Source organism: Leptonychotes weddellii, chromosome X (assembly GCF_054177405.1).
Source record: "Leptonychotes weddellii isolate Sample4059 chromosome X, ASM5417740v2, whole genome shotgun sequence".
NCBI classification, from domain to species: domain Eukaryota; kingdom Metazoa; phylum Chordata; class Mammalia; order Carnivora; family Phocidae; genus Leptonychotes; species Leptonychotes weddellii.
This window is the reverse complement of record NC_138385.1, coordinates 60,397,940-60,411,730: the sequence shown is the minus strand read 5'-3', so window position 1 is coordinate 60,411,730 and position 13,791 is coordinate 60,397,940. Positions and strand designations below refer to the sequence as shown.

At 34.9% G+C, this 13,791-nt stretch overlaps 1 protein-coding gene across 3 annotated transcripts in view; it reads right to left on the bottom strand.

Annotated features, from left to right (window-relative positions):
• Positions 1 to 13,791, bottom strand: part of OPHN1 (oligophrenin 1) — a 362,794-nt gene that overhangs the window by 105,081 nt on the left and 243,922 nt on the right. For all 3 annotated transcript variants that reach the window (XM_081808748.1, XM_081808749.1, XM_081808750.1), the window contains exons 6-8: positions 5,706 to 5,816; positions 3,075 to 3,179; positions 1,165 to 1,294 (exon numbers count right to left, since the gene is read on the bottom strand). In XM_081808748.1, coding sequence (XP_081664874.1) covers positions 1,165 to 1,294; positions 3,075 to 3,179; positions 5,706 to 5,816 — 346 coding nt within the window. The remainder of the gene's footprint in view (positions 1 to 1,164; positions 1,295 to 3,074; positions 3,180 to 5,705; positions 5,817 to 13,791) is intronic.

Sequence of the window (13,791 nt, the reverse complement as noted above, 5' to 3'; positions counted from 1 at the left end):
TAGAGTGCTATTAGAATAAAGTGAGGACAGGCCATAGATGCTGCTAAATACCCTATAATGTACATGATCCCCCAGCCCAAAATGTCAGTTGCACTGAGATTGAGAAATTCTGCAATGCAGAGTTGAAGAGATAAACCTGAAAGGTGGAAGAACATATCTTTGAAAACCACCAAAAGTTAATTTCTCTAAGAGAAGAAAAGATGATAATATCATTGCTTAAATGCCATGCTTTGTGAATTGCAGTAGTTTTTGCCACTGGTAACATCTGAATAGCCTCTTTTGCCTCTTCTTCTCAGGTATAATAATTCTGGGCAGGGCCGAAATCACAGGCTTTGGGAGCACTGGGTCATAGTTCATAAGGAAAATCAAACAGCACATACAGATTTTCATAATGTAATTTAGGAAGCAGGAAGGCTTAAATACTCTGCAATATTCAGTGAATGGATAAGTTAACCCGTGGTCCTTGGTTAGCAATGAACAACTGTCTTGCTCACTGAAATCACAACGGTTGTTGTTTAGTGCTTTAAGAGCAAACATGTGCTCCTAAGACAGTGGAAGGTATAGGGTGTAGTGACAGGAGCAAAGGTTTTGGCATTTCACAGAACTGAGTTTACTCTTAGGCTTGCTACTTGACAGTTGGGTAACTTTCTCTTTTTTTTGCCTTTTTTTTAATTATGTTCAATTAGCCAACATATAGTTGGGTAACTTTCAACTAGTGATCTCTCTAAGCCTCCACGGCCTCAAGGAAAATGGGTATGATAAGCGCTTTTAAAGACTAAATGAGATAGTATATTTAAAGCACTTAGCACCATGCCTGGTACATAGTAGGTGTAATAAATATTATTTTTCTGCCTCCTTTCCCCTACCTCCTTTTTTTCCCCAGTCACAGTCATCAGAAGGATTAAACAATTAACAATCCCCATTTTGAATCACAGAGAAAAACCTTAGATCCTATCAACCCAAAGTCTTTGGAAGACAAATCCTTAACCTCCCCCTCCAATTTCTCCTTCCTTTTCTTTTTTTCACTATTCCCAGACTCTTCTCCAAAGAGGTGTAGTTGTCAGGGGTCTGTAAACAATATGGGTGCCTGGAGTTTGGAGAAGCCAAGTGGCAGTAGGTGCTAGCCTACTGAAACCCAGTGGGTATCTTTGTATTCCCACACACATTTCTCTTGTGTATAGAGATAGCCTTCGATGGTAGGCTGTCCTGGAAGTTTGCATGTCTGGGGAGCTTCCTTCATCCTTTTCTTAAGTTCTTCCATCTCTTCCCGGGTACTGGAGAAATGATTTCTTGTCTGTGAAGATATTATCATTGTCATTATTATCATTATCACCATCATTATTAAAAAGCACTTATTGGTCACAGATCCAGTGCAGAGTTTTCTTGGTTTGCATATTATGTTACAACATAGCAAAAAAAAAAAAAAATGTAGACTAACATAGTGACTAGAAAACAATTTTATGGAGTCTAACAGTGCTAAAGACTAAAAGGGAAACAGAAACATAAATAGCAATATAAACATAAAAACACATCTGGGAGAATTTTTATTCTAGGGAATCACATAAGCCAATAAATAAGGGTTCTTAGAATTTTGAGCACTAGACTGAACTCTGCTTTACAGGATGGGAAACTGTAAAGAAGGTTTCCAAAGATAATATTATCATGGCAACTTCTAAGCTCTGCCTCAAGTAAAGTTACTGCCTACTTGACTCTGAATCAAATTCTGGCTATTAGGATAAAATACATGACAAGGTGCTATCTTTGAAGACAGGTCAATAGAAAAGTTATGTTTTCATTTTCATGAATAACAAAAGCTAATGGTAAGAAGAAATCTATTTAAAACTACACAACTAAAACACAATAGCAAAACACTGTTTGAAATGTGAGTATGAAAATCACTAGAGATAGGTCCTTAGTGTCCGGCCTCAACACTGTTACATCAGTCAAAAAGGTGATCTGAACTACCTTATCTTGTTGGGCCCACTCTATTGATTATCCTGTGAATGAGTTCATCATATACACAGATACAAAGCATTGTTATTAAATTCATACTTTTCAAGTTCTATTTGGAGGAAGATTCAAATGATTAACCTGGTAATAGGAATATTTTATAAATCCATAGAAGTCAGGGGCTCTCACATTCTGGTGAAGGTGAGTACCCAGAAAGAGAGAAACAAAACAACTCTAAGTCAGGATCCTCCTAAACAACCAGGTGAGGTTTACTTCCACTAGCAACCTTGTTACCAGCCTTTTTCATATAAAAATACAGATTTTATGCAATGCAACAACTAGTCCACAGTCACTATCTCAGTGATACCTTCTCTAACTGTGCCAAGCAGTCAAATGTTCCACTTTCTGTGCTTCCTTCAAATTTTTGGTCTTAACACTATCGAAACGCTTATCACAAGGAATTATGATGTGTTCCAGTGTTTATGTCTCTTTCCTGTTCCCTGAGGAAAGAAAAACTAACATACTTCATTATGGTATGTCCATGTCTGGCACAGAGTATATATTATATCCATAACCATTCATTAAATGTGGGTTAAATAAACAAATGAGAAAAAATATATATGTTACAAAGATGGGAAGGTGGTGCCTATGGCCATCTACAAAAACCAGCATGGGCAAGAAGATGAATAAAACCTTTATATATAATTTATTTAACTCTAGTAATTAATGAGAAAAGGAAGAGAGGGGAAAATGGGCATTCATGGTCATAAAACTCACAAGTGCCTTGACTGACCAACATGGAAGTAGCATAAGATCTGTGCTTAAACAAGCCCATAGCTGGGTTCTGATCTGAGAGGGATGCAGTAAATTAGCAACATTTAATATTTATTGGATAAACAGAGGTGTCAGTGGGTGGAAGGGTAGGTTTGAACAACAATAAGCCTCAAAAACTGGTAAGAGTTGAAACTGGAAGAGCAAGCACACTAAAATATTTATGATCCACACAAGAATGTCCTGACAAATTGGCTAGAATGCAATAAGCTGGGATTTTAAGGTCAAGGTCATTGGGACTGAAATACAATTGGAATGCAGGGACAGGTGAAGAAACCCACATGCAAACTCACATTCTGCAAACTGAGCTGGAGCTGCTGTTTGTATGGGAGAAAATCCTGTGTGAGCTCCACAGTCAAGCTGTTGGAAATGAAGAGACTATGAAGAAAGGCCAACACCTAGGGAAAATGTGTAAAAATAACTTTATCACCAGTACCTTCTCATTACCAAATAAAGGAAAAAGAAACATGGAAAAGAAATTCCACATACCGAGCACAGTGTTAAAAGTAATCGTAAAAACACAAACAGGTCTACACATAGCTATTCTTTTATTAAACATTTACATGGAACTTAGTTCCAGACTATAAGAACTACTAAAAATGTATTCATTCAGATCCTTTCCAGATAGCATACAAAACCATTCATAGTTTGGACCATATGGGAATAGACTGTGTATTTTCTCTCTATATCCTCAGAATTGGCACAGAGTAGGTACTCAGTATTTGTTGAATAAATAGATAAGTGAATAAATGAGTAAAGTAAGATTCTGTACCTTAATGAAGACTGCCCTAATGCTAAAAGATTCAAAGAGTGTGAGCCCATTTTCAAATTAGAAATGTTTCAGAGTGGTTCCAGAATAAGACATACAAATGATCAATACAATTTTTTTAATGTTCCAAATATTCAACCTCATTAATAATTAAATACACAGAAATAAAAACAATGAAAATATGATTTAATCTATGAAATACAAACCTTTAAACAATAATGCTCAATTCTGGCAATAGTGAAGTGTAATAATAGGAAGTAGTAATAACTGCTCTATTCTTTTTAGAAAATAAGCAGGTAGGTATATGTAAATATGCACACAGATACACCATATGCATATACACATGCATATATTATAAATATAAACACAAACTATATATATGTATATATATAAACATGTAACAACTATGTACATACACACATGTATATATATGTGTGTGTGTATATATATATACACACACACAGGTGGGTGTGTGTACCACATATATTATCATATACAAAATCTTTCTGTTTCTCCTCCAAGCTTTCTCATCTCAGGAAATGACACTACCACCCACTCAATCAAGCCAGAAAGTAAAGAATCATCCTTGATTTCTCTTCCACTCACATATCAATCCAAATCCTATCAGTTTTTCCACCAAAATATATTTCTAATCCAGACATTCTTTTCTGTTTCCACTTTCACCACCCTAACCCAAACCAACATCTTTTCTTGCCTAGACTGCTGTAGTAGCCTCCTATTTGGCTTCCTTACTTCCACTTCTGTTCTTTTCCAAGCCATTCTCCACACAACAAAATCAGCTCATGTCATATCTAGCTTAACACTTATCAGTGGTTTCCCACTACACTTAGACTAATATCCAAACTCTTTACTGTGATTACAAGTCCTATGCCTTCCTATCATACACTTTTCTATCGCCTGTATCTAAAGGCACTAATCTTTTCATCCCTCAGGCATACATTCTTTCCTAACTTAAGGACCATGCACATGTGTTTTTCTGTGTTTTAATATTATTTCCCCATTATTCATGTGGCCTCATCCTCTCTTTCTTTAGAACTTAAGTGATACTTTCAGAGTTCCTCTTTGACCACTTTATCTAAAGTAGCTGCCCATTCTTGTTATTTGTTTTAGCCCTTATCATAACTTACAATTAGTTTTATTTATGTGTATCCTTCTTTCCCTTCTGTCTACCCAATAAGAGTGTAGTCTTCATAAAGACAGAAACAGAGTCTGTCTTGTTCACTGTAGAATACTCAGTGTTTAGCACAGTGCCTGACATATAACAGAAGCTCAATTATTTTTTGTATAAATGAATAAACACTTGGCTGCACACACATATATATGCAGATATATAAAAATGTGAGGACAGATACACATGTACAAAGGTATACATGCTCATGTGCAAAACATATACATGTGTACACAGACCTGCACACAGGTGTACATACACCCACATCTACAAGTACAAAGACACATATAAATAGAGAAAGAAATATAATAGATACACAGAAAATCTGGAAGGAAAATGCCAAAATATTAACAGTGATTATCTCTGCATGGGGAATTTGTTATTTTTGTTTTTCTTATAATTTTTTTCTAGCTTTTCTGCACCAAGAGTTAAAATTCAACATAGTTGTCAAATCAAAGCATACCTCTTTTATAGTCAAGGAGATGTAAGTAGAAAAAAATAAAGAAGATAGAAGTAAAAATAGTACAATAGGAAGTCATTGAGTGCAAGGGACATGAGCTCCTAGAACACTGACTGGCATATGATAGGCACTTTAGAAGATTTATGAAAGCATGAGAGCAAGGAAGGGAAGAGAACAAGGTAAAAGGAAGGGTGACAGAGAAATCAAAGGAGGGAGAAAAGGAGAAAGGAAGCAAAAAAAGAGAAGGAAAGAAAAATCATAGCTGGGGGGAGAGAAAATGGGAGAGGAAAAAAGGTGGGGGAGGGGAGGTAAGGATGAGAGATAAAATATTATTAGTAAGAGAGCAAGAGTAACCCAAGCTAGTGTGTTTATTTTCTTGATATTCATTATTAGGCATTAAATATCCTTCACCATCTTTTAAATTTCAATTTTATGGTCAAAGTAATCTACGTTAACCTGGCATTTGGTAAATATTTTTAGACTATTCATCAACAGATAGAACTTACTGGCTCCACAATGTTGAACTTCTTGGACTCCTGAACTTCCTGGATTTGATAAACATAATCAAGGGAGGACTCAAAGAAATTGTGCCTCTCCTTGTCCACCTGGAGGTCTGCCTGTAGAAGAAGAGTGGCAAATGTCACATAACAGCATAATCATTTATGCAAGTCACTGCTTAGGGACCCAACAGAATGCTACAGCTAGGGGAGAATTTAGCCATCAAGTAATGATCTTAATTCTTTTATTTTACAGACACAGAATTATAAATCAAGAAATAAAAAGTGATCAATGTGAAACTTCTGGTTTCTGGTCCAACAATTAAAAAGCTTGAAAGTTATCTCACCCATCCTCACAAGATAAATGATAAACAAGTTGAAAATGAACAACTCCCCTTGGAAACAACAGAAAACTGAAGTCAGAGGGAAAACAGTTGCCTCAAATATTGGATAGAGAGTTGAAAATGGAGAATCGGAGCTTACCAGAGCAGAAGCCCAGAAGCAGAAACCTGTTACTGCAGACAATATCAGACTATCAGTTATTTAAGAATAATTCTCAGGGCCCTTGGGTGGCTCACTCAGTTAAGCATCTGACCCTTGCTTTCAGCTCAGGTCATGATCTCAGGGCCGTGATATCGAGCCCCACATCAGGATCCAAGTTCAGCGGAGAGTCTGCTTGAGAGTCTCTCTCTTCCTCAGCCCCTGCCACACCCCACACTCATCTCTCTCTCTCTCAAATAAATATTTTTTTAAAAAGAATACCTCTCTAAGGAAATCCAAAGACAACGGGGAAAACAGAAAGAAAAATACCAGAGGAAATTCTGGCTTCTGAGAACAATAGCTAGAATAAACCAAGCATAGTCTAACAGCAAACTAAGCACAGCTTAACTCCTAGTTACATAAACATAAAGCCTCATACAAAAGGTCTATTTATCTTAGTTCCTTTTACCTGGAACATCATGCCTGGCTTACAACAAAATAGTACAAGGCATTCAAAAGGGCAACAACAAAAAAAACCAGTTTGAATATAAACAACAAACATCAAAACCAAACTTAGATAAGGCAGAGATAGTGGATGGTGGAATTATTACACCAGAAATTACAGTAAGGGCTTTAATTGAAAAAGAGAATACACAAAAACACATGAGTAATATATGTGGATATGTGAAAACTTGAAGAAATAATCAAAAGGAAATGCTAGAAATCAAAAACAATAGCAGAAATGAAGAATTGAATGGGCTTATCAACAGACTGAACAAAGCTGTAAAAAGAATCACTGAACTTGAAGATATGTTAATATAAACTTCAAAAACTGAAATGCAAAGAGAAAAAAGAATAAAAAAGATAGAGTCAAATATTTAAGAAGTGTTGGGCAATTATAAAAGGTGTAAGTTATGCATACTAGGAATGCCAAACGGAGAAGAAAAGGAGAAACATAAGAAATACTTAAAGTGATGACTAAAAATTTTCCAAAATTAGGTACCAAACAAAAGATAGAGAAAGCTCAGAGAACAACAGCAGTATAAATACAAAAAAATCTATATGTAGGCATATCATATTCAAACTGCACAAAGTTAAAGACACAGAAAAAATCTTGAAAGAAAATCTTCAAGAGGAAACACCTTACCTAAAGAGGGTCAAGAATAAAATTTCTCTTAGGAGACCATGCAAAAAGAAGAGAGTAGAGTGAGATATTTAAGATACTGAAAGAAAAATCACAAATTTAGAATTCTGTATCCAGTGATGTTATTTTTCAAAACTGAAGAAAAATTAAAGATTTTCTCAAACAAACAAAAATTGAAGGAATGTGTTGCCAGTAGAATTATGACCCAAGAAATGTTATAAGAGGGGTGCCTGGGTGGCTCAGTCGTTAAGTGTCTGCCTTCAGCTCAGGTCATGATCCCAGAATCCTGGGATCGAGCCCCGCATCTGTAGGAAAAAAAAGAAAACCTGTAAAAAAAAAAAATCTGTAAAAAAAAAATGTTATAAGAATTTCTTCAAACAGAGGGAAAACTATGTAAGTGAGAAATGCATACCAACATAAAGAAAAGAAGAGCACTACAGAAGGAATAAAGGAAGGTAAAATAAAATCACGTTTTTTCTTTTTTTTTTAAGATTTTGTTTATTTATTTGACAGAGAGACACAGTGAGAGAGGGATCACAAGCAGGGGAGTGGGAGAGGGAGAAGCAGGCTTTCCGCTGAGCAGGGAGCCCAATGCGGGGCTCGATCCCAGGACCCTGGGATCATGACCTAATCAAAAGGCAGATGCTTAATGACTGAGCCACCCAGGCGCCGACATTTTTTCTTATTTTTAACTAATCTTAAAGATTAGAGTTTGTCCAAAATAATAATTGTAACAATGTATTTGGTAATTATACGTTATTAAAAAGTAAAATGAATGACATCAATATTATATGGGACTGAAGGGAGAAATTGAAAGTATTGTTATAAGGTTCCTGTGCCACAGCAGTATGTTATTTGAAAGTACACATGGATTAATTGTAAATGCATATTCCCAAAAAATTAACCACTAAAAGTTTTTTAAAAAGTATAATTCATATGCTAGGAGAGGACAAAAAATGGAATCATATAAAACTTTAAGTTAAAAAAAGAGAAGGCAGGAAAAAACTTAAGAGGACAAAAAAATAAACAAAGGGTAGCAAACAACAAACACGGTAGATATCTGTTCAACTATATCAATCACTTTAAAGGTTAATGGCCTAAACACACCAATTAAAACTCAGAGACTGTCAAAGTGCATAAAAAATAAGAGCCAAATATATGTTATGCATAAGACATCACTTGAAATATAAATGACATAGAGAGACTAAAAGTAAAGGTATGGAAAGATATTCCATGCTGACAGATATCAAAAGAAAGCTGGAGTAGCTATATTAATTTCAGAAAAAGGCGACTTCAGAGCAACAAAACCTGTCAGGGGAAAAGAGGGGCATAACATAATGATAAATGGGTCAATTCTCTAAGAAGATATAACAACCCTTATTATGTATAATAGAAAATCAAAACACGTGAGGCCAAAAACTGATAAAAATAAATGAATCCACAATTAGAGTTGGAAATTTCAACATTCCTCTCTCAGTAATGGAGGCAGAAAATCAGTAAACACATAACTGAATTGAACAGCACCATCAACCAACAGGATCTAATTAACATCTGCAGAACACTTTATCTAACAACAGCAGAACACACCTTATTTCAAGTTCACATAGAACAAGCACCATGATCAACCACATTCTGAGACATACAATACACCTGAATAAATTCAGAAGAATAGTAATCATACAAAGTATGCTCTCAGACCACAATTAAATTACACTAGAAGTCAATAACAAACAATGACTGGAACCTGCCAAAATACTTAAGAGATTAAACAGCACATTTCTAACTGATACATAGGTCAAAGAAGAATTCGTAAGAGAAAACAAAAAATATTTTGAACTAAATGACAAAGAAAATGCAACTTAGTATTTGTGGATGCAGTGAAGGCAATGCTTACAGAAATGTTTATAGCATGAAAGGCATATATTAGAAGAAATCTAAAATCAGTAATTTAAGATTCTGCCTTAGTAAACCAGAAAAAGAAGAGCAAATTACAACCAGAATAAGCAGAAGAAAATAAATAATAACAATATTTAAGGAAACCAATAAAATTAACAGGAAATCATAGAAAAAATCAACAAACTCAAAAGCTGGTTAATTCAAAACATCAAGAAAATTGATAAGACTATAGCCAGCTTAAGGAAGAAAGAGAAGACTTAAATTTAAAATGTCAGAAATGAAAGAGGGGTCATCACTACTGATCTCATGGATATTAAAAAGGATAATGAGGGAGTATTTATAACAACTCTATGGCCTAAAATTTGATAACCTAAAAGAAATAAACCAATTCCTTGAAAGACACAATCTCACAAAACTCACACACAGTGAAATCACACAAACTGAAGGATTGATATTTATTAAAGGAATTAAATAAATAATTAAAAGCCTTCCAAAAAAGAAAGCACTAGGCCATGGTGGGTTCACTGGTGAATTTTACTAGATATTTTAAAGAAGAAATGATCCCAAAGTTCTACACTCTCTCCCAGAAAATAGAATCAGAGGGAATATTTCCTAACTCATTCTCTGAGGCCAGCATTACCCTGACACTAAAACCAGACAAAAACATTACAATAAAGGAAATGTACAAATCAGTATATCTCATAAACATAGATGAAAAAATTCTAAACAAAATATTAGCAAATCAAATCCAACAAGGTCTAAAAAATTATATATAAATTATATATAAAAAATATACAGGACCACATGGGATTTATTCCACATATGCTAGGCTGGTGAAACATTCAAAAATCAATTGATGTAGATCATCACATCAACAACCCAAAGAATAAAAATCATATGATCATACCAACAGATATAGAAAAAATATTTGACAAAATCCAACATCCATCCATTTATAAGAAAAACATTCAACAAACTAAAATTATATGGGAACTTCCTTAATTTGATAAAGAACATCTGCAAAAAACCTACAGCTAACATCATATTTGATGGTGAGAAACTAGATGCTTTCCCTCTAAGATCAGTAACAACTCCTATTCAAATCATAGTGGAATTCCAAGCTAGTGCAATAAGAAAAGGAGATAAAAGATATATACATTGGGAAGGAAGTAGTAAAACTATCTTTGTTCACACAAGACACAATTGTGTGTGTAGAAAAGTCCCAAAAGAATCAACAAAAATCTGTTGGAACTAATCAGTAACTACATAGTACAACTGCAGGATACAAAGTTGATGTACAAAAGTCAATTCCTACATGCTAACAGTGGACAATTGGAATCTGAAGTGAAAAACACAAAACAACTTACATTAGAAGAAAATTTGAAATACTTTGGCATATAAAATATGCATAAGGTCTATATAAAGAAAAATATAAAACTAATAAAGGAAATCAAAGATCTACATTAATCAAGAGATATTACATGTATAGGCATAGAAAGAAAATATTATGAAGATGTCATTTCTTCACAACTTGATCTATACATTCAGTGCAATCCAATTCAAAATCAATGCAAGCTATTTTCTGTATATCAACAAAGTTACGCTGAAGTTTATACAGAGAGGGAAAAAAAAATCTAGAAAACCCAACCCAATATTGGGAGAGAAAAACAAATTAAAGTATTGACATTATCTGGCTTCAAATTTCCTATAAAGCTATAGTAATCAAAACAATGTGCCACTGGTGAAAGAATAGACAAATAGATCAAAGGAACAGAATAGAAAACCTGAAAGGTATATTTATACATAAATATAGTCAGTCAATCTCTGACAATGGAGCAAAGGCAATTCAAGAAAAGCAAAGATAGTCTTGTCAACAAATTGTGCTGGTACAACTGCACATCCTCATGCAAAAAAAAATGAATCTAGAAAGACATTTTTTTCCAACAATTAACCCCAAATAAACCACAGAACTAATTGTAAAAAGCAAAACTCTAATACTCTAAGATTACTGAAGAGAAAATTTAGGTTACCTTGGACTTGGTGATAAGTTTTTTCTTAATTTTTATTAAATTATTTAATTAAAAAAATTTAATCTAAATATCATGTAGTTAACATACAGGTAATATTGGTTTCTGGAGTAGAATTCAGTGATTCATCAATTACATAAAACACCCAGCGCTCATTAGAAAAAGTACCCAATTTAATAACCATCACCCATCTAGCTGACCCCCACTCACATCCCCCCATCAATACTGAATTTGTTCTCTATCATTAAGAGTCTCGGAAGACTTGCTTCCCTCTCTCCTTCTTTTATATTCCCCTTTCACACGTGTACATGTATTTTCTTTCTTAAGTTCCAAATGAGTGAGATCATATGGTATTTGTCATTCTCTGACTGACTTATTTCACTTAGCAGAATACATTCTAGATCCATGCACATCATTGCAAATGGCAATATTTCATTCTTTTTATGGCTGAGTAATATTCCATTTTGTATATATACCAAATATTCTTTATCCATTCTTCAGTTGATGGAGATGTGGGCTTTCTCCATCATTTGGCTATAGTTGATAATGGTGCTATAAACATTGGGGTGCATGCACCCCTTTTAAATATGTATTTTGTATCCTTTGGGGAAATGCTTATTAGTGCAATAGCTGGATTTTAGGGTAGTTCTATTTTTAACCCTATAAGGAACCTCCATACTGTTCTCCAGAGTGGCTACACCACTTTGCATTCCCACCAATGGTGCAAGAGGGTTCCCCTTTCTCCAAATCCTCTCCAACACCTGTTCTTTCTTGTTTTATTAATTTTAGCCATCCTGACAGGTGTGAGATGGTATCTCATCATGGTATTTCATTTGTATTTCCCTGATGATGAATGATGTTGAGCATCATTTCATGTGTCTGTTAGCCTTCTGGATGTCTTTTTTAGAAAAGTGTCTATTCATGTCTTCTACCCATTTCTTAACTGGGTTATTTGTTATTGGGGTATTGAGTTTGATAAGTTCTTTGTGGATTTTGGATCCTAACCCTATACCAGCTATGTCATTTGCAAATATCTTCTCCCATTCTATAGGCTGCCTTTTAGTTTTGTTGATTGTTTCCTTTGCAGTGAAGAGGTTTTTATCTTGAAGAAGCCCCAACAATTCATTTTTGCTTTTGTTTCCCTACCTGTTGTGACGTGTCTAGTAAGAAGTTGCTATGGTCAAGGTCAAAGAGGTTTCTGTGTGTGTTATCCTATAGGATTTTGATGGTTTCCTGTCTCCCATTAAGGTCTTTCATCCATTTTGAATTTATTTTTTGGACAGTGTCAGACAGTGGTCCACATTCATTCATCAAACATGCTGCTGTCCAGTTATCCCAACACAATTTGTTGAAGAGACAGTCTTTTTTACATTGGATAGACTTTCCTGCTTTGTTGAAGACTTCGTGACCATAGAAATGTGGGTCCATTTCTAAATTCTCTATTCTGTACCACTGATCTATGTGTATGTCTTTGTGCCAATACTATACTGTCTTGATGACTACAGCTTTGTAATATAGCTGGAAATCTGGAATTCTGATGCCTCCAGTTTTGTATTTGTGTTTCAGAATTGCTTTCGCTATTTGGGTTTTTTTGTGTTCCATACAAATTTTAGATTTGTTGATTCTAGTTGTGGGTAAAATGATGGTAGTATTTTGATGGGAATCACATTAAATGTGTAAACTGCACCGGATAGTATAGACATTTTAACAATGTTTCTTCTTTCAATCCATGAGCTTGGAATGCTTTTACACTTCTCTGTGTCCTCTTCAAATTCTTTCATAACTGCTCTATAGTTTTGAGACTATAGATCTTTTCTTTTTTTTAATTGATAAATTATTTTCTTTTTTTATTTATTTTTATTTTTTTTAAATTTTATTATGTTATGTTAGTCACCATACAATACATCATTAGTTTTTGATGTGGTGATCCATGATCCATTGTTTGCGTTTAACACCCAGCGCTCCATGCAGTACGTGCCCTCCCTAATACCCACCACCAGGCTAAACAATCCCCCCTACCCCCTCCCCTATAAAACCCTGTTTGTTTCTCAGAGTCCAGAGTCTCTCATGGTTCATCTCTCCCTCCGAATCTCCCCCCTACATTTTTCCGGTTCTTCTCCTAATGCTCTCCATGCTATTCCTTATGTTCCACAAATAAGTGAAACCATATGATAATTGACTTTCTCTGCTTGACTTATTTCACTTAGCATAATCTCCTCCAGTCCCATCCATGTTGATGTAAAAGTTGGGTATTCATCCTTTCAGATGGCTGAGTAATATTCCATTGTATATATGGACCACATCTTCTTGATCCATTCATCCGTTGAAGGGCATCTCAGCTCTTTCCACAGTTTGGCTATTGCGGACATTACTGCTATGAACATTGGGGTGCATATGGCCCTTCTTTTCACTACATCAGTGTCTTTGGGGTAAATACCCAGGAGTGCAATTGCTGGGTCATAGGGTAGCTCTATTTTTAAATTTTGAGGAACCTCCACACTGTTTACCAAAGTGGCTGTACCAACTTGCATTCCCACCAACAGTGTAA